This window comes from Colletotrichum jinshuiense, chromosome 1 (assembly GCF_051148585.1).
Source record: "Colletotrichum jinshuiense chromosome 1, complete sequence".
NCBI lineage: Eukaryota > Fungi > Ascomycota > Sordariomycetes > Glomerellales > Glomerellaceae > Colletotrichum > Colletotrichum jinshuiense.
The window spans coordinates 3616974-3637425 of NC_139302.1; the positions used below are offsets into that span (position 1 = coordinate 3616974).

General features: G+C 54.2%; 4 protein-coding genes across 4 annotated transcripts; 2 read left to right on the plus strand and 2 right to left on the minus strand.

Annotated features, from left to right (window-relative positions):
* Positions 1–1624: 1624 nt before the first annotated feature.
* Positions 1625–3507, minus strand: EsH8_I_000908 (bZIP transcription factor; the record flags this gene model as incomplete). The annotated part of the gene is made up of 2 exons (XM_083268321.1): positions 1625–2669; positions 2723–3507. 2 exons carry the CDS (start codon positions 3505–3507, stop codon positions 1625–1627), a joined length of 1830 nt encoding a protein of 609 aa, XP_083118759.1.
* Positions 3508–14037: 10530 nt separating this feature from the next.
* EsH8_I_000909 (DUF3237 domain-containing protein) lies at positions 14038–14850 on the plus strand (the record flags this gene model as incomplete). The annotated part of the gene is made up of 3 exons (XM_083268322.1): positions 14038–14082; positions 14260–14587; positions 14711–14850. The coding sequence occupies 3 exons, from the start codon at positions 14038–14040 to the stop codon at positions 14848–14850; spliced, it is 513 nt and encodes a 170-aa protein (XP_083118760.1).
* Positions 14851–15321: 471 nt separating this feature from the next.
* EsH8_I_000910 (Mob1/phocein) lies at positions 15322–17898 on the minus strand (the record flags this gene model as incomplete). The annotated part of the gene is made up of 4 exons (XM_083268323.1): positions 15322–15865; positions 15919–16030; positions 16085–16440; positions 17876–17898. 4 exons carry the CDS (start codon positions 17896–17898, stop codon positions 15322–15324), a joined length of 1035 nt encoding a protein of 344 aa, XP_083118761.1.
* Positions 17899–18655: 757 nt separating this feature from the next.
* Positions 18656–19928, plus strand: EsH8_I_000911 (Paf1-complex subunit LEO1; the record flags this gene model as incomplete). Its single annotated transcript, XM_083268324.1, has 2 exons — positions 18656–18907; positions 18963–19928. The coding sequence occupies 2 exons, from the start codon at positions 18656–18658 to the stop codon at positions 19926–19928; spliced, it is 1218 nt and encodes a 405-aa protein (XP_083118762.1).
* Between the last annotated feature and the right edge of the window lie 524 nt (positions 19929–20452).

A 20452-nucleotide genomic window follows, 5' to 3' on the forward strand; every position in this document is an offset into this window, starting at 1 on the left:
ATTTGCCAAGAAGGTATACGGGTGAGGGGAGGGAGGAGGGTGCTGGGCACACCCGCCTCGGAAACCGGGAACGGCCAGCCATGACCGTATAAACCCTCCAAAAAATGCCGTGCCATCTTATCACGTAGGGCCGAGCAGGCCAATAGACGTGTTACTGTCAGACTCCCTACTGCTTTATTTTTGCCCGCCGTCGTTCGTTGCCTGCGTTAAGACGGCCCTTTTGCCGTGACACATTTCGTACGGGACCAGCTTTCCAGGTTTTGTATGGTGGTTGCAGAACCCCCCCCCCCCCCCCCCCCCCACTCCCCTCTTCCATCCACCCCTCCGCCCTTCCCCAATAGTGCACCGCTCTTGACGAAAATGACCACATCCCGATCGTCTTAGTATAGCCGTAGTCATGTCCCCAGCGATATCTGATATCGCCGCGCGTGCTCCCTCGCGGATCGGATCAACGACCAGCGACGGGGGGAGGGTCAGGATGACCCGTTTTTAGACTTTCGATATGCGCTCGCGGGCAAAAGCAAGGGGAGGTTCCATGTCATCTGCTCAAGTGCTATGGTCAAAGAGTCACACCAGGAGGGGAATGGAAGTCGTATCGGTCAGAGTTGACGGCGATGAATCCTTGGTATCTTTCGAGTTGTTGCAAGTAGCTACACGAAATACAAGGCCCTCCCTCTAATAGGGGTTGGTAATAATAATAATAATAAAAGGAGAACCACGAAAATAAGAAGCGAGGGGACAGTCTGTATACCTGTCCACGACCGAATATCCGGATGCTGTCCTCGCTTGCTGGCTATTTGTTTGCGTGTGTAAAGTATGTGAAGGGTAAATAAGAAATGTGATTTCGAAGAGCAGTGATATTTCTTTTCGTTTGATTGTCATGATCATGGAGATTCGTTTCGACTCATTTCCGTTTCCACGTGACGTCGCGAGACGTTTTCGTTTCTCGTCAACAATCTGCAACTGTGTGCGCTGTCCTTCTTTCCAAAGCAGAAAAACAAAAGGAAAAGTCCCTTCCCAAACACCTTCCCCCCCACCCTCCCTCCACCCCCTCCTTTGTGAGATGATGTCCCTCAATGTTTGAGACCTGCTCTCCTCCATAATCCAAAGATCCAATGTGACCTCCCCCATTCCCGTCCCACCCAGTAAAGCCCACCCCGTTTCCCATTGTACACACGTCGGAAAAGCCTGGCCGTCCCGTGTTCCCATGCCCTTCCTCCTATTCCATTCACCCCGCCTCGCCTGGAAAGAGCAGTAGATACCAAAATCGATATGTGAAACACAGTGACATCAGACTAAATCCAAAATGCTCGCTCGCTTGCTTGCTAGATACTGGGGAAAAGTGGCGTCCCAAGGAAGTTGACGCAAAAACACAAAAAAGAAAAACCAAATAAAAAAGGGGGGGTTTGAAAGTAAAATATGTCCGAATAGCTCCGATCATGGCGATGGAAAAGAGGTTTGTTTGGTGCGTGAGCAGCAATGTCTGGCGTTCCGCGGGAGCGGTAGAATTGTATGACGAGCTTCGGCTTCAAGGATGAATAATTCCTAAAGAAAAATAAAGATTTGTGCTAAAGTTGAGTGTCGGTGATGCGATCATTGGATCGGGGGTTTTTTTTTGTGATCATTATTCGTCAGCGCCGATTTTGGCGCTGTTGCTGTCGGACACCATTTTGGCAAAGTTCCTGACTACTTCGCTAGGGATCTGATCCCAAAGTAGTGATCTAGTATAGACATCGGCGGCGGACTGTTTGTTGTTCCGCATTGCGGCGAGGGCTTCGGCGAGGTTCTTCCGGCCCTGGCTGGTCGAACGTTCGGGGGCGTTGTTGAGGAAATCCTGAGAGTTGACGCCGTTGTATTGGGCAGCAGAGAGACCAAAGAGTTGTTCGTTGGTCTGCTCGTCGGTAGGCTGTGTGAGCGAGTCACCGAGTTGGCCAAGCATTGAGGAGGCCATGCCGCCCATCGAAGCATCACCCAGAGACACGGCAGAGTTGCCCACCCACGATCCGCCAGAGGGCTGAGGGGCGAGGGCTTGGAGGGTGTTGGATGCCTCGTTGATGCCGGCATCCTTGAAAACGTTCTCGAGGAGGGTGGCAGCTTCGGCGCGAACGTCTTCGGATACTCGAGGAATGGCAGGGGTGGAGCGGCTCGACAGCACAAAGGCGCCGACGAGGAAGAGCATGAAGAGAATACCACCCTGAGACGACGACTTCTCGGGCTCGGCAGGGAACGGAACCTCGGCCTTCTTGGCCGGGACGACCTGGAGCTCCTGCTTGACTTCCTGCTCCATGGGGTACTCGCCGAGGAAGTTGACGTTGTCCCAAGTGCCAGGCATGGTCATGCCGTCCATGTCGTCGTAACCGGAGACGAAGGCGTTGTTGGAGGGGGCAGTCATGGCCGCACTCTCCAGGCGCTGGACGTGCTCGGTGAGGACGCTGACCTTCTTGCGGAGTTCGCCCGACTCGATGGTGTGCGTCCGGATCATCTCCTCCTTCTCCATGGTGAGTGACTCGATGTACTCTTGGTTAAACTGCTTCTCCCTCAACAGCTGCTCCATCTGTTTCCTCATCTCGGCCATCTCCTCCTCCATGTCGGTGAGGACGGCAGCGAATTGCTTCTTCTCGTCTTCAAGTCGCTCAGTGTGTTGCTTCTTTCTCTGGCGAGAGTCAAGGCTGCAACATGTGTCAGTGAAAGGGGGGTGCAATAAAGGGGGGTATGCACTCACGCTGCTTGTCGGTTCCTCAACAGTCGCTTCTGCTGCTTCAGCTCCTTGATCTCCTGCTCATCGGTGGACTGAGCGATTAGGTGATCGATGTTGCTAAGATTGCGCTCGGCGGGGATATCGAAGCGGGCGTTCTTCTTCCGGATACCATCACCTCTTCTCAGGTCGTTGTGTGAGCGGATGGTGGGGCTCCCAGGACGCATCTTCTTGGCCATAGACTCCGACTGGCCGATCCAACCCTTCTGCGGCGAGGTTGGGATGGACTGGTTGCCTGATCCGATGGAGGCGAACATGTTGATTTGACCGGTCGGGTTGGTGAATGGCGTCTGGCCTTGGACAGGCCTTGGGAACATGGGCGCGCTGCTGTCATATTCGGCTGGCATGCCATCGAACTGCTGCAGAGGCGTACATGAGCCGGAGGTGTTGCTCAAGGACCAGGCGTTGCCTTGGGGGCCGAAAGGAGAGGGTTGGGCATGGTCGAGACGCATGAAAGGGTTGTTGCTGTGCTGCTCGATGAAAGGGTTGTTGGACGGCACGGATTGCATGTCGACTGATTGCCAGTCTTCCGTCTTGGGCGAGAAGAGAGACGAGCCAACGGCGAAGGATTCCCTTCGGCTATCGGCCATGGGAGGCGACATTTCCAGGCCCGAATCGAGTGCGCTGTGGTCCAAGATGCTTTCGTCCAGGATGCTGTGGTCCTCCTCTTCGTAGTACTTTTGCGCTTGTGTGGTGTCTACTGTCAAAGGTGTCGGTCTGTAGTAGGACGGCATCTGGTATGTTGAGACCATTTCTGGTTATGTGTGATCAACAGTCTGGCGATGACTGTGATATTTTGCTCTGCTGGCAATGGTGCCCAATTTTCTAATATTTCGAGTCGTGTTAGTCGAGGGCGACGGCGGTGAGGATGATCATCCAGGGTTTATTTTTGGGTTGAGTGAGATGTGGGGACAATGCTGCGCCCTCAAAAAGAGATTCGCAGGCGAGGCAAATGTGCGTAGACTGCTGTGTATGATGTGACGGAGGTTGTAACCCAAAAGTATATGAAAAAAAAATTGCAGACTATTGCAGAGGGAGGCGAGAAGCAAGCTTTTGAGGAAATACCAGAATAAATGCGCGGGCTGAGTTGAGGGCAAGGAGGCAGAGGAGGAAAAAAGCAGAGAGGCGGAGACGGTGCAGTGGGATGAGCGATAAGAGAGGTTGGTGGAGATGGGATGAGATGGGGGATGTGCGTGCGGAGGGTGGTCGGAAAGCTTTAAGGCAGTGCGCGCAGAACGAGGGTAGAACGAGGGGCTTGAACGTGAAAACACACTTACAGGCTTGAGGGATCGGTTCTTCTTTCGTGTCGTACGGTGTTGCGATGCACTCCAGGTATTGTGTCGAGTTGAAGAGCTGGTCGGTCAGACACAGGGCGGGGAAAGCCTGAGTATGTATGTACGTGAGTCGATGAAGACTGGAGGTGTGTGAGGTATGTGGAAGAGGGATGATGGAACAATAATAAACAATTGTGTGTTGCAACGATGGGGGGGGAATCGTCGAAAGATGGGGTGCCGGAAGTATGTATATGTATGTACGGTGGACGCAGGACGTATGAGTGAGTGGTTGTGTGTGGGTGTGTGATCTCGTTTTCTTGGTGGGCAGGCCAGGTAGAGCTGGTGGACGAGGGATGGTTATGTACTTTGGACAGGAAAGGCGGCACTTCTGCGCGAGCCCCAGGACGAGGTACTTGGTCAAAAACGGTGGCCAGGTGCAGGTACCTACTTTTCTTGGCTTCGAGGAGAATACGGTGGGCATGGGATGGAGGAGGGGGAGCAATAAGGTAAGGAAGCACAGGAAGGTAGTGTGGAAGGTCAGGCTGGCCCGGGTCCCATTCCCGGTCAAGGGTAAAGATCAGTGGGGAAAGACAAGAGGGACGAACGTGCAACCGAGTCGGGATGGGTATCGAGAATATGGGCGCGCGAGAGAGAGAGAGAGAGAGGGGTGGGGGGGCTTACGGATGTGAGTACGGTACGGAGAGACAGACGGAGAGCTGAGCGGAGTGAGAGAGGTGGGATGTGTATCTGGTGGTGTGGGTGGTCACTCGATTGTGGAGGGTGGCCGACAGATGATGGGGTGGGTGTGTAGTGAGCGAGCCCAGTCAGCGACAGAGATGAAGAGACGAGTGAGAGTGCGCGCTATCGTGTGCGTAGTGACCGGTCCGCAAGTGAGAGACAGAGAGAGATCATGATGCCAAGGCGATTGAACTCCTCTTTTTCCTGCTTCCCTGGATTTCGGACCCTTGACGATGCGTATCTTACATGATGCCCTCTTGTCTGTGGTCTTCATTATACCATCTATGGTAGACCATGGGATGCACCGTGGAAATCTTGTCAGTATGTTATCATCATTGTTTGATTACAGCATGGGCAAGGAGGACGAGAGAGTGAGAGTGGCAGGCAGACAGGCGGGCGGCGCCATAGAATGATTCCTTGGAACAAAACACGGACAAGACAAGGGGAGCGGGCAGAGTGAATGGGGATCGAGCAGGGGTCGTGTTTGGCTTTAGACCGCCTCGAACTCTCACGGACTCTGTCAACTCGACATACTTTCGCTGCCCCGGGTACCCAAGAGAAACCGAGCAGAATGAACTAAGGTACTGTTCGGCGTGCTAAACTAGGGCATGGTACCTGAAGGCCGAGGAGGCTTGCAGGACGAGCATTGGCGCTGGTAGGATGGGAGGGGGCCATGAGGATGGAAGCGCGGCCAGGGCAGGCAAGCAAAACGAGAAGGCAAGGCACAGTGAGCCCAGGTACTTGGTGAGTGACGGGATGGGATGGGAGACTGTTCTCGGAGCCAAAGCGAAACCCAACCCCACGCCCAGCCGACGCGCTCCGATCGGATTCTCTGTGCGCTCTCTCGACCCTGTCTCTCTCTGTGTCGGGAGAAGCGTGGCCGGGTATGCGTGTGTCAGTCAAGGGCCGCTGGAGACGACAGAACTCGGCCGACGAATGAGGTCAGAGGCGAGGAGGATGACTAGAGATTCTGGGCCTTTGGGTCCTGGCCTTGATGCGCCGGGTCTGGATGGACGGGGATATTGCCGGAAGACAGAGGCGAGCGGCGGGCGGGTCACTTGGGAGAGAGGAGACGGCTCGGCCGTCAGCCGGAAGCGCCAATAAAGGCAAGGGAATAAAAAAAAAAGTTTTTTTTTTTCGATGGAATTAGAAGAGAAAAAAACGAAGACGGAGGGGTGACAGGCTGCTGGGCGAAAATGGAATGGCGGTCACGGTCACAGACGGTGGGGGTTGGGCTCGCTGCAGCTGCTCGGGCCATGGTCTGTTCGGCGTATAGTTGAGCTGAACAGAGGCTGGAGCAGGGAAGATGGCGTGAGATGAGCGAGTTTGACGGAAAGATACGGACACGGCCAGAGACGGTATTTGGAAACGGAGATCACGTTGGGGCTAGCAGCCGTTGGGGAAACCACGGAATCAAAGAATGGAGCAATACGGAAGAGGTAGGTGGGCCAAATGTCTTTGAGGAACTCGAAGAGACACACTGAACTCTTCCTGCCCGACTGGCCGAGTGGATGACGTACGTACCTTCGTACCCTGATGGGCGAAGCCGTTGCGATGACCAAAAACGGAAGGAAAGATACAGAATGAAGAGGTGAACCCTGAGTGGTGAGCACCAAGTGCCCCCCCGGTGAATAACATGACTGCCCTGGCGCCCTATCCTCCTTGCCTCCGCATCCACTGGACGAGACTGGACGGACAAGAGGCAGCTCCAACAGGTTGGGCATCGACGGCCGCTCCCCCTTCCGCGATAGGCTCGCCCGTCTTGTTGATACCCGAAAACCCAAGAATCCCCCCCCCAAGACGTGACCTGCGAAGCCCGGGAGTGCAGCCCTCCCGCATCCACCAAACAAGCCACTGTTTCTCGTCTCTGGGCTCTTATTGCTCGGCCCTCGGTGGGGTGATCACACGCTTCCGGCCAGTGCCCTCGCTCCAGGGCGAAGCCGGTACCTGAAGATGACGGCTTACTTCAGCCGGCGCCGGTGACAGTAAACCTCCCGTATCAGGTAGCATCTTGAAGCAGGTGAGGCTCTCGAGTGCCATTGTAACCAAATCAGATAACGAGGCAAGGCGGAGCAAGGCAAAGCAAGCGGTCACACCTGCCAGGGTAAACAGTACGCGTTCCGTCTTCCTATCGTCAACAAGCATAGCCGGTGGCCCAAATTTCTCGGGCTTACAGATGAGAGCATAACGAGTCCCCGTTCAGAGTTCGTATCTTCAATTATTCCCCGGATCGTCTGGTCAACCTGCCACCCAGCATTGAAAGATCCTGCAGGACGACAATGCCCCGATCCGATCGATCCCCTTCAGGAGCCTTGGCTGACTTGCTGGTACCCGTGTTTTATTTTTATTTTTATTTTTCCTGCCGTCAAGCCCTGTTTGTTCTCCCAATCCCTCAAGGCGCAATGCGCAACCGGCCAACCTCGTCCTCCCGGGAAGTTGGGATGATGCCCGTACTCTCAAGCCGAATTTTCAGCCACATCCCTGGGGAAGAAATACCACCCATCGCCTATGTCGCGGGCGCCTTGACCGACAGTCAAAGTCAATTCCAACATCCAGAGAAACCCATACGGGGTGAGGGGCCGTAAACAAGAAGGAGGCAAAAAAAAAAAAAAAATTCGGTGGCTGGGAAAACAACATTCGGAAACCTCTCCAACGCCGCCGGTGATGCCCAAGCAGGAATGTCAACACCGGCCAGCCACTCAGCCTGGAGAGACGCGTGAGCCCCAGCCCCACTGTGCTTCATGGCCGCATACAAGGCGGCCCATCACCAGATTGAAGACCCTCTCTCTGCTTTGTCGGTGTGCCACTGCCACGGTGCTTGTTTCGGGCCTCGTCCCCAGAGCAAGTATGGGCGAGAGTACCTCGAGGGCAACCTCGTCCATTACTAGGGGGGCGTACATGGGCTCCCCTCACTTAACCGTCGAGGTGAGCGTTTGAGAGGCCATCGTGCGTTTGCCTCCGCCGTCTTTGATTTCATCACACGCGTTTCGCGTCTCGAGGCGCGCCAGACGACCGGACCAAGCCCAACGACGGCTGCAGGGCTCGCGACGTCACGGAGATGCATCGGCGACGTGAATCATGCGCGACTCCACCGATGTACCCGGGCCACACAACTGGCGATGTCGAAAAGGTGAGATGCTGCACGCTCTCGCTCACCTTCCCTAGTGTAGCTGCGTTTCTGGCGCCAACCCGGACATGTGGGGTCATCCCCTCATCTTCTGGAAAAACTCGGCCACCGCGAAAGCCGGATGCAATGGTGGGAAGCTGGAAAGCCAGGGCAGGACGGGGAGCTCCATGGCGCCGTTTGAAAAGCGGAGACGTGCTTAAAACGACCCGTTAATGGACCGACGCCGTCCCCGTCGCTAACCAATCGTCCAAGTGAGGCGAGCGAACTTGGCCACTACAGGAACGGAACTTGCAACACCCACTGTCGATTGCTGTGAAGCCATGTCCACTCGCCCAGTCGAACCGCCCTTAGCCGGATCACTCCCTTTTCTCAGCCCTTACCATAAGCCCTGCAAGAACATCACCCACCCACCACGGAGCCCTGGCCTCACCTACATAGTACGTCGTGCCGTGAAGCACCTTGGCTCCAGCTGGCGCGAGTCCAGGCCGAGGCCAGAGGCCATAGGCCATGCGGAAGCTAGAGCCGAGCTCCAAGTCCAATACGTCTTCTCGTCTGGTTCCCTCCCGCGCGTTCCTGACAACTGAGCCCAATCTGTGGCCTAGACCTGGCCAACTTCGGCCTACGACCCCTAATCCGAATGACTTGATCCCGCAGTTACGTTACAGCTTCAGACCGCCAAATCCGCTATCGGGTGCGCCATTGGATGCGCCGTGTGCGACACACCTCTCTTCGACGAAATCTCACCCCAATGCGCCCAATGTCCGCATCGCGCTTGTCACGCTGACCCGGATTATCCACACGGAAGTCTCCCGTTCCTCTTCAACAATGATTTCGTTGCCTCATCGTACTTTTCAAGCCTCTCGCATGAGCCGAGGAAAACTCGACGTGACAGCCCTGCGCCTTCATCGCGGCCGTTGATTTACCGCCGCTTGCCAAGTCTCTGTTCTCGCAAGGAGCGCGGCTGACCTCAATATCGTACCCAAACACACGTTGTTGCCCAACCTGACGCCCGAGATCGAGATCGGTTGTTAATCAACTGCCGCGAGAACTTGCTCAGTCTTTTCCAACTTTCCGTGCCCATATAGGTACTTCTGGAGACGGAGAAACGATATATCGACTGACTCACAGCCACATTCATGCCTTTTCCTCTATCGGCAGTTGGAATAGCCTTCGTATTGCCGCGCATAGCTCTTTAGTCAACCCAAGTCGATCAGCCTCTCAAGATGCACATGTGCCCCGGGACCCCGGGCGGTTGCAAACAACTCGTACTGTCCAGTCCTTCGACATTCACTGTTCTTTGCCTGTTCTAACGAGATAACTACTCAATTTCCAACAAGGTCCATGGCTGACGGCGAGAAGAAATATCTCGTTCAGCCACTCTTGGGACTGTCCCCCGACAGGGCTGACCCCAGCGGGGCATCTGAACTTCCGAGTATCCCTGTTCCCTGAAATTTTGATTTAGATCCAAGACTGTCTCTTCTGAATTAGCATCCCGGTGAGGATCCCCGGTCTCACATCACTTCGCCAGAGAAGGGTTCCCAGTTCATGTTCGCGGCCGGTGTTGCGGGCCACCAAGACGATGACAGGAAGGAGGGCACAAAAACAAAAACAAAATTGCGCGTCCTCTCAATGATCGAGGTGGTTGGAGCGACTCGTCGCCATCGCAAGTTTCCTTCTTGACTCACAAATATGACTATGGTTACCACCAGTTTTGTCGGTGAGACCCCACCGGCAGCTTAAGGTTCTCATCCCCGGGCTCCACTCCCGGAGCTGCCTTCAGAGTTTCTCCCTTGTTCTCCCAACTTTGAAGTCGGAGATTGAACTTCAAGCGATGGATCCGAATCCCCGCCGCTTGCCCATGATGCGATGCCGCGATCCACAGCTTCCGTTTCGCCTTTCCGACGTCACCCAGAGCCTTGGGTCCGTCTGGGTCTCACCCACTGTACTCCCCTCCCTGCGCAAAGGTACCAACACCAGCGTGCACGGTGCCGCCTTTGTCAATGGAGCTTCAACAGAGCTGTATCCCGACATTGGATCGATGAAGCTTGGATCGCTCAGTTCCAGATTCCATTCATGCACACGCCCAGGGTTCCCGCTCTGTTGCAAACAAGTGACTGAGACTGGTGGGTTCCAAGAGGTGCCGGAACCTTTCCCCGTCCACAAAACCGACCGACGCCTCGATGGCGGTGAAGTGAACAGAGGCCGTGCAGGCCACCAACCCACGTACGGCCATCAGTCCGATAGAATGGAATTCTTCAGAAGGAAGCAAAAACTTCGGTCTCCAGAGCAATGACTCTTGGAAATGAAAACTCTGCGCTCCGGGCGCCCGAGGCAGTCAATGCATCCTATCAATTGACGAGATGTCACAAAGAGAGGGAGCGCGGTCCCGCAAAAGGGTCTTGTCACTCTTCCACTCGTCACTTTTCAGAACCTCCACACGCGGGCGGAAAGTTTATGGCGCATCGCAGAAACCCGCTGCCCATGCGTTATCGCGGCCCCCAAACGGACCCAGGACGTCAACATCCCGTATAGCGACTGTCCGACGTTCACCTGTCACCTCGGTCCACCTGCAAGCCCAGAGCGGGCAGTTGCAGGGCGCCGCTTGCGCGTTGCAGAGCCGTTGAAAGTGCCCATCGCCGGACAGTTCGATATTCCTCAATATCTGGCCCGGCCAGAGCCAAGCTTCTGGTCGTTCTTTCGCGGCTGCTTGTGGGCGGTATCTGTACAGGGAACTGGGATCTGGATTTAGGGTTTCTGTCCGGTTGTCGACAAATTTGGCTGGCAAACAAACACGACCAGCCACTTCCATCGTCTTCCTGCCCATGCCCCGACTGACTGGTGGCTCGGGATGTTGGAGAGTTGACTCATCGTACCCTGCCCGAAGGGTTGGGCATTGTTGCTTCTTCCGTCCCACTTATTCGTCCAGTCGTGCCTGGCAGGCGCCTCAGTCCAGGTTGGCGGTGAAGCTGTTCAGGGATTCTTTCATCCCTCTCGCTCCTTTGCCTCCCCCCCAACCTGCATTTCCGGATTCGGACCCCTTGCTTGCCAGCCTGGTACCTGGCGTCCTGGTGCTAAGTTGAAAACAGATTTGTCTTGGTTTGTCAGTTCTGGGCCAGTCGTCTAGACGTTTGACGGATATTCTGAAACGGAGCTTGTGCTTTCGCATACGCAAGCCGCCCCGCGGGTACTAGTTTCCGAAATACCCTTGATCATCTCTACTCTGTACAGGCTGCAGAGACGCCCCAAATTCTCCACTCGTCATACCACTGATACTATACGACGTCACGGGCTGGAGTAATCCTCGTCGGGTAGGGCGGTCGAAGATTCTAAAATTAAAAGTATACGGAAGAGCTCGGTGCTTGGCGCCGGTCGTGACCGGATGCTTGCCTGTCTTCGCATTGTGATGAGAGCTGCAATATTGGGGGATGGAGGCGTCGGCCGTGTTTTGGGATGGCATCCGCCTGTCAGACCCATGTGCCATCTCGACATGAGGAAGTCGACGTCGGAAAGATGACATTTCTAGTGAAAGCCGTTGACAGGAATAGCTGAGGCGGGCGATCCTGATTGACCAATATATTCCCGACCGCCTCATCCTCGTCCTAAAATTATATCAAATTACATCAAATTGTGACGGGCTTTCAAGGAGTAGTCCCTGACCAACGGGAGGAGAAAAGCTTAGGAGCACGTGGAAGCTCTGCCCGGGAGGAGGCAAGTGCCAGCATCGGACCGGCGCGTTACCTGTGCGTCAGCTTCTCCGTCGTTTTGTGATGATTGAGTTCCGTTTAATCGGAAGTGCAGGCCTGGCTCGGGATCTTGGAGCACATGGCTAGGTTATGTCAGTGTATCAGATTCCCAGGGGACGCTTGTCGAGGCGGAGACGACAGTTTACCTTCGCCAGGAGCCTTCCTTTCTTTAAGTGAAGGCTCCTATTTTTGAGGAAGGGATTTTGGTTTTTGCATTGCTGCTAGGGATTCGTGTGTTGTTGATGAGGGGCAAGAAGCTGCTTGACACCAGGTTTTTGGTTGTATCTCGCTTTGATGAGGCGAAAGTTGTCTTGGGAGCAGCGGCGGGCCAGGCGGAGGTTCGCATTAGCCACGACTATCTTGTTATTAGGAAGAGCTAGGTAGCTGAACTCAAATACGGGTATCAAGTGGTAGTATTGTTGTGACGGCAGCTCTCGAGGGCTGTCCCGAGTATACCGTCCGCCCGGGGAACACATTGACGTCGTTCTCATAAATTTGGTCATTTCAGGGTTCGATAAACTTCCGACGCCCGAACTTTATGTCTTTGGGTGAGGAGAGTCTCCTGGGGAGTCCGTCCATTCATCCGATTATCATGTTTGTCTTGGTAACGTTGCGTAGGGAATCTAGATAGAAGTATCAGTCCGGCAGGAAGTAACACTTGGATATGTTTATATTTGTTCACGGACAGTGTCTTTGCGCAAATTCATTGGCGATTTAGTTGGTTGATTCTGTCTTCCTGTGCCCTTTTGACCGTCTTGGCGAGCCGATGGATTGTGACTCATTTGCTGGCGTAGACAATTTTTTGTGTAGTTGCCCTCTACTCGCATAACGCACGCAAAGGCTTTGTATAATCAGATGGCTTTCATTCTGCACTACAGGGGCTTGGCTTCCGTTCTCTTCGGAATTGTCTGCGTCTGCAACGGTTCAACCTGCTGAAATACAAAGTCCGCACCACAAACTTCCAGAACCACAAAAGAAGCCGCCACGAGGAGGGCGGAGCGTAGCTCAACTCCTATCCCAAGCGTCAGCAAGGGCGGTTTTTTTGGTGTCGCCTCCTCACCAACAACGGGGCTTCACTGCTTGTTTCCCTTTCTATAAGTAGTCTTCGAGAGAGCTAGGTCGCTTTATTAGTTTAGCTCTTAATGCACGGTCCGTTGGTGAAGCCAAGTGTTTGATGGTTAGAGGGAACGGCGTGAGCTCTACGCGGCTCGGTTGACAGAACAACTGCACTTGTAATATAGCTCCGAAACATCATAACGGACCATGGAGAACTGTGTGTTTTGGTCAGCAATCGGTTCGTTAATTTGGGTTGGAAACAGGGGCGGCTGGTGCTTGATAGTAACTCATTCTCGGCGTGCTCTTTCGAAACTCTCACTCCTTGGCAGTGGTAGCATCAGTGATACGCCCGGTTTCTTGTTACACACACATCTCTAGGTTTTTAAACATCGGACATGTTGAACTGTAAACATTTATACCTCTCCGAACACTTAATGAATTAGGGAGTCATGTAATTTCGCCTCTCGGTCTCCCAGGACTAACCTCTTTCTACTCCCCACGGGCAATTGAAACCCTATGTTGAACCCGAGGAGATGAGCCATTGGTACCTACGGCAGAGCTACTCGAAGCTTTGAGTTCAGACGACGAAGTGTATTTATGTAGACCCAACCACGCCCTTCCCATCATTTGCCGCCTGTCTAAGCCCCGAGCCGACGAAGTTTCCGAAAGTTTATACCACGCAGCATGAGGCAATCACCAAGAATTGTTGGGTTTAAGTCAGCACCCAGGCCTGTTATGGCATTCGGAAGCGTCCAGATCGGAGCTCGATAACAGGAGAGGCAACGCCAAAAGGTGAGAGGCGCGCAGGAGCCTCATACGCGCCCGGTGTAGGTGAGCGACATGCATACACACTGCAGCTGCAGCTGCGACTGCTGCAGCTCAGCTCAGATCAAGTCAGCTCGGCTCAAATCAACCACCTCCCCTTCCCCCCCTCGGCCTCGCATTTATAGACCTCCAAGACATTTCCGAAGCTTTCCCGCGCCCGGTGTTGCTGTCATGCAAGCAAGCTGCAGCTCGAGCTCTAGCGAGGGGGGCAGCGGTAAAAGCTGTGCGAACCCCTCACCTATTTTGCAGATCATGTCGCCAGTCAGAAGGGAAGGAGCGCGGTCGGTCAAATAAGGGCCCCATTGCCGAACCCCGACGTGAACGAGCTTTCGTGATAACATCATTGCTTCTCTCCCTAACCCCGCACATCCCGCTCTCCCCTCTCAAACCAGGAAGTTCTTGGCCCAGCGCCCCGTGATTGAAAGCTCTCAAAAAGTGTGCGCGTAATTGAGTCTTGAACCTTCCAGCATCACCGTATCTTGCCTCGGAAGCCATTGGAAACGGAAACGATATCGCTTCATGATGGCCAACTTCCCCAAGCTCATCCCGGCCTTCACGGTCCAAGTACGTCGTTCCCCCCTCTCCTCAAAACTCAATTCATTGCCCCTTCTCTTCCCTGAGGAGTCATCATCATCGACATAGAAAAAGAGAAACCAACCCCCCAGCCCCCAGAAGACCACAAAATTGGGAGGAGCCCGAAACCCAACCACAAGCTAACATATCTCGCCCGCCGCTTCCCAGATCCACCTCGACATCATCAGCGATATCGGCGCCCTCGCCGTAGGAAGCTCCCAAATCCACGTCGCGTTCGTCCCCAACTCGGGCCTCATCGTCTCCGAACCCTCCTATCCCCTCAAGGTCGATGCTGTCTTCGCCCACGGCGCCGATTATATCCGCGCCGACCCGGATGGGCACTACGTCCGCCTCGACGTCGCGAGTGTCGTCAAAGATAAGGCCACGGGCGCCGCGATCCGATTCGACTACACGGGCACCATTGACGTCTCGGGACCCGCCGGCGCCGTGTTGAAGGGGTTGCCCGGGGCCAAGACGACGGAGTTTGGGGATGCCTGTTAGTCACAGTCACTTCCTCCCTTTCAGCCAGCCCGCCTTTCACTTGCCAGTCTCCTATTCCCCAGCCTCATCGGGATCCTTACCCTAACCAGATCATGCGGTAAAGACTAACGTGATGTAGTCACGCAGGCCAAGTTCGAGACGGGCCACGAAGCGCTAAAGGATATCCAGAACAAGGTCTACGTCGGATCCGGGCGATTCATCGTCCAGGAGGGCAAACCGGTTATAGTCGAGTACAAGATCAGCGAGGTGGCCGCCTGAACGTCACATATGGTCAAGGAACGAGGGCACACAACTATTTCCTGTCAACTGTGATTTGCCTATGGGATCATCTACCATCAACTGCTCTCTCCCCCCTAAAAGCATTTCATGCGGGACGATGTTCGTCTCTGTGCGTGTGTCAAAAGTCTTGAGACTCTGTAACGACGTTGCCTGCCTGGCCGTGTAGCAAATCCGAAACTCCAACATGCAGCTCTCTCAGCTGCTGCAAATGCAATGTGTGTGTTTTTTCCTTCGTCGTATTGATTCTGAATCCCGCGATCACTTCCCTGTCTAGTGTCTTTGAACATCAGTGGCGAGGACTGGAGCCGAATAATTTGCTGACCCAACAGTCGACAAGGCCCTGTAGGAGCGTTCTCCAGAGACGATGTACTGAAGAGCATGCCAAACTGGCCGCATCTTGTTCCTTCCCCAAGTCCTGTCTGCCATGCCCATGAATGTGTTTGCAAGGATTTAGGAGACGCCCGCCAGCTGCATCAGGCGCTCACCAGCTCTAAGGTTGGCATACTCGTACGCCTTCGACTCGGGAGGGAAGGTGCCGTTGGCGGCCCAAAGGTCGATCAGGGGCTGCATGGGCTCAAGTTCGTGAGGCTTAAGCATGTCAAGAGCCGTAGCGGTCAGGATGAAGTGGCTGAAGCAACTGTTGAGGGACTTCTCGAGGTTCAGGTGATAGAAGGGCTCGACAAAGTGAGCCCAGTAGAGGTGGGAGTAGACGCGGAACATCTGGCGGAAGATGGTCTGGCAGACGTCGATGAAGTTCTGGGGGAAACCAGATCGCTTGCCCATCCAGTCAGGCTCGCCAGGGTTCGTGAGTTGAGAGAGGGGTGTCGTAGTGATGGACGGGTTGTGCGCATAGGAAACGCCCGAGGGGTCGGTCGGGAAGATGTTGGTGTCGTCAATCTTGCCCGAGATCCATCTCTGCATAAGAGTCATGTATTCGGAGGCAGGAAGCTCGACCGGCTCCCGACGGCTGTTCAGCCACGTGAACGAGTGGTTCCTGCGAAGGGGTGTTAGATGTCGACAGGCGACAATCGGGCTCTTCCGACTTACACTCCAGCAGACATTCTGGGGCAGGTGGTTGCGTTGCAAATGGTTGAGCCATCTTCTTCCTTCTCGTGGAGAACGCGAACAAAGTTCCACAGGTTTCTGTAGTGCTCAACGACTGCGACCTGGTCAGCAGGAATAGACCGGGCAGCCGAGGCAAATCATCACATACCTTGGTGGGCGATCCATTCGCCCTGCTCGACCGTCTTGGGTCTCGCGCTCAAGGTCATAAAGTTGCCCTTGACAATGTGCTTGCCATAGTTGGAGTTCAGCCAGATGGGCATGGGCCGAGGAAGGTGATACGAGTTGAGGAACGCATCACCGTCGGTCAAGCCACCCTGGTCGTCCATGCCAATAGAATGGGCGAGAGAAGGAGAGTTGGGCAAAGGTGGAACTTTGGGGGCGAGGTTGGTGGATGACTGGCTTCCCTGGGAAACGGTCGGTGACGTAGGTTGGCCGGCGGTAGAAGACGTTGGGGACTTGTTTGAGCCAGGTGGTTTGGCGGCGGCACCCCGGAAGCGCGCGTTACTGTTTATCGATGCCTGATTAGCTGACGAAACCTTGCGGCCATAACGAGTACTCCAAGGAATAGAAACGAGTCGAGTATGATGGTAACGGCGACCACTAGGCCAGCTACTGGAAGGTACCAAGACCCCAGGGTTTGCTCCAGCCATGTCGAGAGAATTTGACTCAGACAAGGCATGGCTTATGGGTCCCAAGGCTTGCGGTGACAATCTAGGGGTGTCTGAGACCACTCTCGACTGGACCACAGGGCAAAGCTGGTGTCTGAGAGGAATTGCACCAGCCTGCAGTGGTTAAAGTGCTGAGGGAAGGGGAGAGCGAAGGCTTTGCAGAATTTTTGTGAAGGCGCATTTTCGAAGGAAGATCAAAGGCAGTCCCCGCTTTGCCAAAGACAATGGTGTCGTGATGCGTTGCAGTTGCAGGTTTTGAATAGGCCGTCATGAGGAAAGAGCCTGTTCGGGTTGTCGGGGTGTCGACGCTGCGCTCAGGTCAAGCCTGGTATTCTCGGGCTAACTAACCAAGCAGGTTGCCCCATCTTGCTCGCTGTGTGGTTGTACCGAGTATGGAAGCCTTGCAAGACTGCCCCGAACACAGGGAACAAGAGTGAAGAGTTGTGCCATAGCTTCAATATAGAAGTTGTCGTTCTCTTCATTGATGTACAGCTAAGGCTGAAACAACTGAGCAGAGCGGCGAGACAAGCTTTCATGCTCTCGTTTTCTTGGATTCTCAGTTCGTAGCTTCGTTTTCTGGGGCAGCATATAAATGCCTTTTGAGTCTTTTGGCGATTTTTCTCATTCATTGTTCGCGCCTAGTCGATATCTTGAAGCGTTTTGGTGTTGTATCTTCAGTTCGTTGTGATGGTGGGTAGTGACAGTCTTGATTCCAATTTCGGTTCTTGTTGCCACCTATCCCTTCCCCCTCTCCAACAAGATTCACCACAAATCCGACGTGGCAAGCAGATAGGGTGCTGAGGAACAAGGAATGTTGCAATGAAAAGCAGGCAAAACACCGCGGTTTCGCTCAAGACCACACTCATTACTGAGTCTGCTGCTTTAAGGCAATGTCCAATACCGAAGCTATCCCAGGGATGCGAGTCCCTTCCGATTTGACCCCGGCATGGGTGGGCAGCGAATTGACGAGACCAAGAAGATGGCTCCTATCCCAAGTTTGCAACACCTCTCATGGACCATGCTTTAGGCGATGCCTTGAAGTGAATGAATATGCACCCCATGTCTTGGTAGTCGGACCGGGTTGCATGCACCGATTACGGCCGCGGCACTAGCCGAGAAACCAACCTCACAGCTGTCGCTGTACAACCCCCCATGGCACCCTGCCTTCTTGATCTTTCCATCATGCGGATAACAGTGGGGGCGAGAAGGAAGAAGAAGAAGAAGAAACGAGGACAATGAAAAGCAATGGATAAAACATGAAAGCAACTCACATTCCTGAGAAGAGGTTCGACATGGTAGACGAAGGAACGCGGTGAGGGGGAATCAGAGGGCGTTATAAGGTTGGTTCGACCGGCTCTCCTCCTGAGAGGACTTAGCAGGCGGGACTATTGGGTTTCAGCTCTGCTGGTTCGAGATCAGTCCGTTTGACAATCGAAAATGGTCGGATATCAAGCAAGGAGAGAGGGTTAAGCTGAAAAGGGGCGATTGAAGGTGAGCTTCTTTGGACTACGTTCGCTCCCGCATCCCACAGGAGTAGCAGCATGAGAAACGCTAGACCCGAAGTGTTGCATTAAGCGAGCGCACGGATCCCATCTCCACAGCCTTGGATCCGAATGGCCCCTCGCTCCTTCGCCATTGGGCTTACATTAGACGCAAAGAAAGGACTTTATCAGCCTCGTGTGGCGCTTGAAGCGGTAGTGACACAGCCGGCGCAGTTGATCAATCTTGTCAAAATAATAAAGAGCACTAGACCGATCTACTAGGCTTCAGACTTTTACCTATGCTAGCCAACCATTTTAATCTAAAGCTTCTGCTGATTTCCCTTCGGTAGTTCTTCTTCGATCAAATTGGGCGATGTGTGGCGGTGCCTCAGCCTCATTCCAAGTCAATTCGTTGCAAGGCAAGTGGGTCAAATTTTGAGCAGGGATTATTCGAGCCTCGCTCTTCATCTTTCTCATCTTGAGAAGCTTAGCTACCAGCCACGTCCCACTGCCCACCAACTATTACATACACGACACGTTCCAGCAATACTTTGGTTACACATTGTCAATATGTCTGATTCGGAAGATTTGGTTGAGCTCCCCGAGGATGATGCCGAGGATCTCTTCGGCGACGAGCCGGCGGACGAGGTCGAGGAGGACCGCAGTCGCGCTGGCAGCGAACGCGACGCAGCGTCCGACCAAGATGCAGGCGAGGGCTATGGTAGAGACGACGAGATTCCGACGTCGACAGACTACGAGACAAAAGTTATTGAGGCCGTCGAGATGCAACGTCATCGCATCCCCAAGGCGAAGGATCAGCGAGTGAGTTGACGCGACTTGACGGACCAGTTACGACGTGCGCTGACTTGATCCCTAGCTACGATCTCTTCGCATCCCCAAGTTCATGAGAATTGTTCCCACGTTGTACGATCCCGAAAACTTTGAGCCTACCGAGCAAGACATCGAGAACGCAAAGGCCGACGTGCCCAAGGCCGACATCCGTGTCCGGAGGCAGGGACACAAATTGCAGAGCAACACAATGATTCACAGGTGGAGCGACGGCTCCGTGACGATGACCGTTGGGGACGAGCATTTCGAGGTGACAACCAAGGCATTGGCGCCAGGCCCAGATCAACCGTATTCCGAACTCCAAGACGGACATTACTACGCCGCAGCGGCCGAGTATTCCAGCAACTTTCTCATGTTCGTAGGACACGTCACCGATCAATACGTCGTCCGACCTGGACAGGACGTGCAGGATGACGCTCTTATCGCTCTTGCGGAACGCATGGCGACAGTATCCCAGAAGCCGCAGGAAAAGGACATGATCATCAATACCATCCAAGACCCCGAGTTGCGGAAGCGACAAGCAGAACAAGCGGAGAAGGAGCGCATGAAAATGCAACGACGCCGGGAAACCGCAGCTGCCCGTATGGATGCCACCAGCCGGGGATACGGTCGCAGTGGGGGTCTCTCCATTGGCGAACTCGAAGGTGGACGGCGCGCCGGTGGATCGCGCAAGAGAGGCATGCCGGGTGCAGCCAAGCAGAAGAGAAGACGCCCCGAATACGACTCCGACGACGACCTGCCATCTGGTGCGCGCAGACAAGACGACTACGACATGGAAGACGACTTCATTGTCGCGAGTGACGAGGAGGTCAGCGAAGGAGCTGAGGACGACGAGGAGGAAATTCTTGATGACGATGATGAGGCACCTCGGCACAAGAAGCGGCAAAGGAAGACGTCGGACGACGAGGACGCCGACGGGGATGAAGACGACATGATGGAGTCAAGCGGTAGAGGAAGACGTCGTCAGGTTGTCGATGACGACGACTCGGAGTGAGGATATCGTCGGGGCAGCAACATGCGCTAGACCATGTATGAGGGGCTTAGCTACCACCAACCATTGTAATATACTACTAGGCTGTCACCCTTTTTTTTTCTCTTTTGTCTCTTGCGTAAGCTGCGCAAGAACACCAACTGCCGTGTGTACAAACCCAGAATCGTGATGCACGAAATACAAGATTTTATGATTTTCTTCCCCGATTCCCGAATATGTCGATCATGTAAGCAGGTGCGCTGTACCAATCATGTTGCGAGACTTTGCCGTACTTGGTTGGATTGACGCCAATAATGGACGGCCGGAACACGTGCAGCCTGTTTTATGTTTCTTTGCCACGGAAATGGCCGTTGAAAGGTTGGTTTGACTTTGTTGGGAACAACCAGTTGGCAAATTGCCTCGTTGTAGTTCATTGATTCAGCGGACTCCGCAATCCGACTCAGCAAGGTACCTCTGAGTGCCCCGTGAGCTGCACAGTGCCTTGCCGAGTTACCGCATCAATATCGAGAGCGTGGAGACCGGGGGCT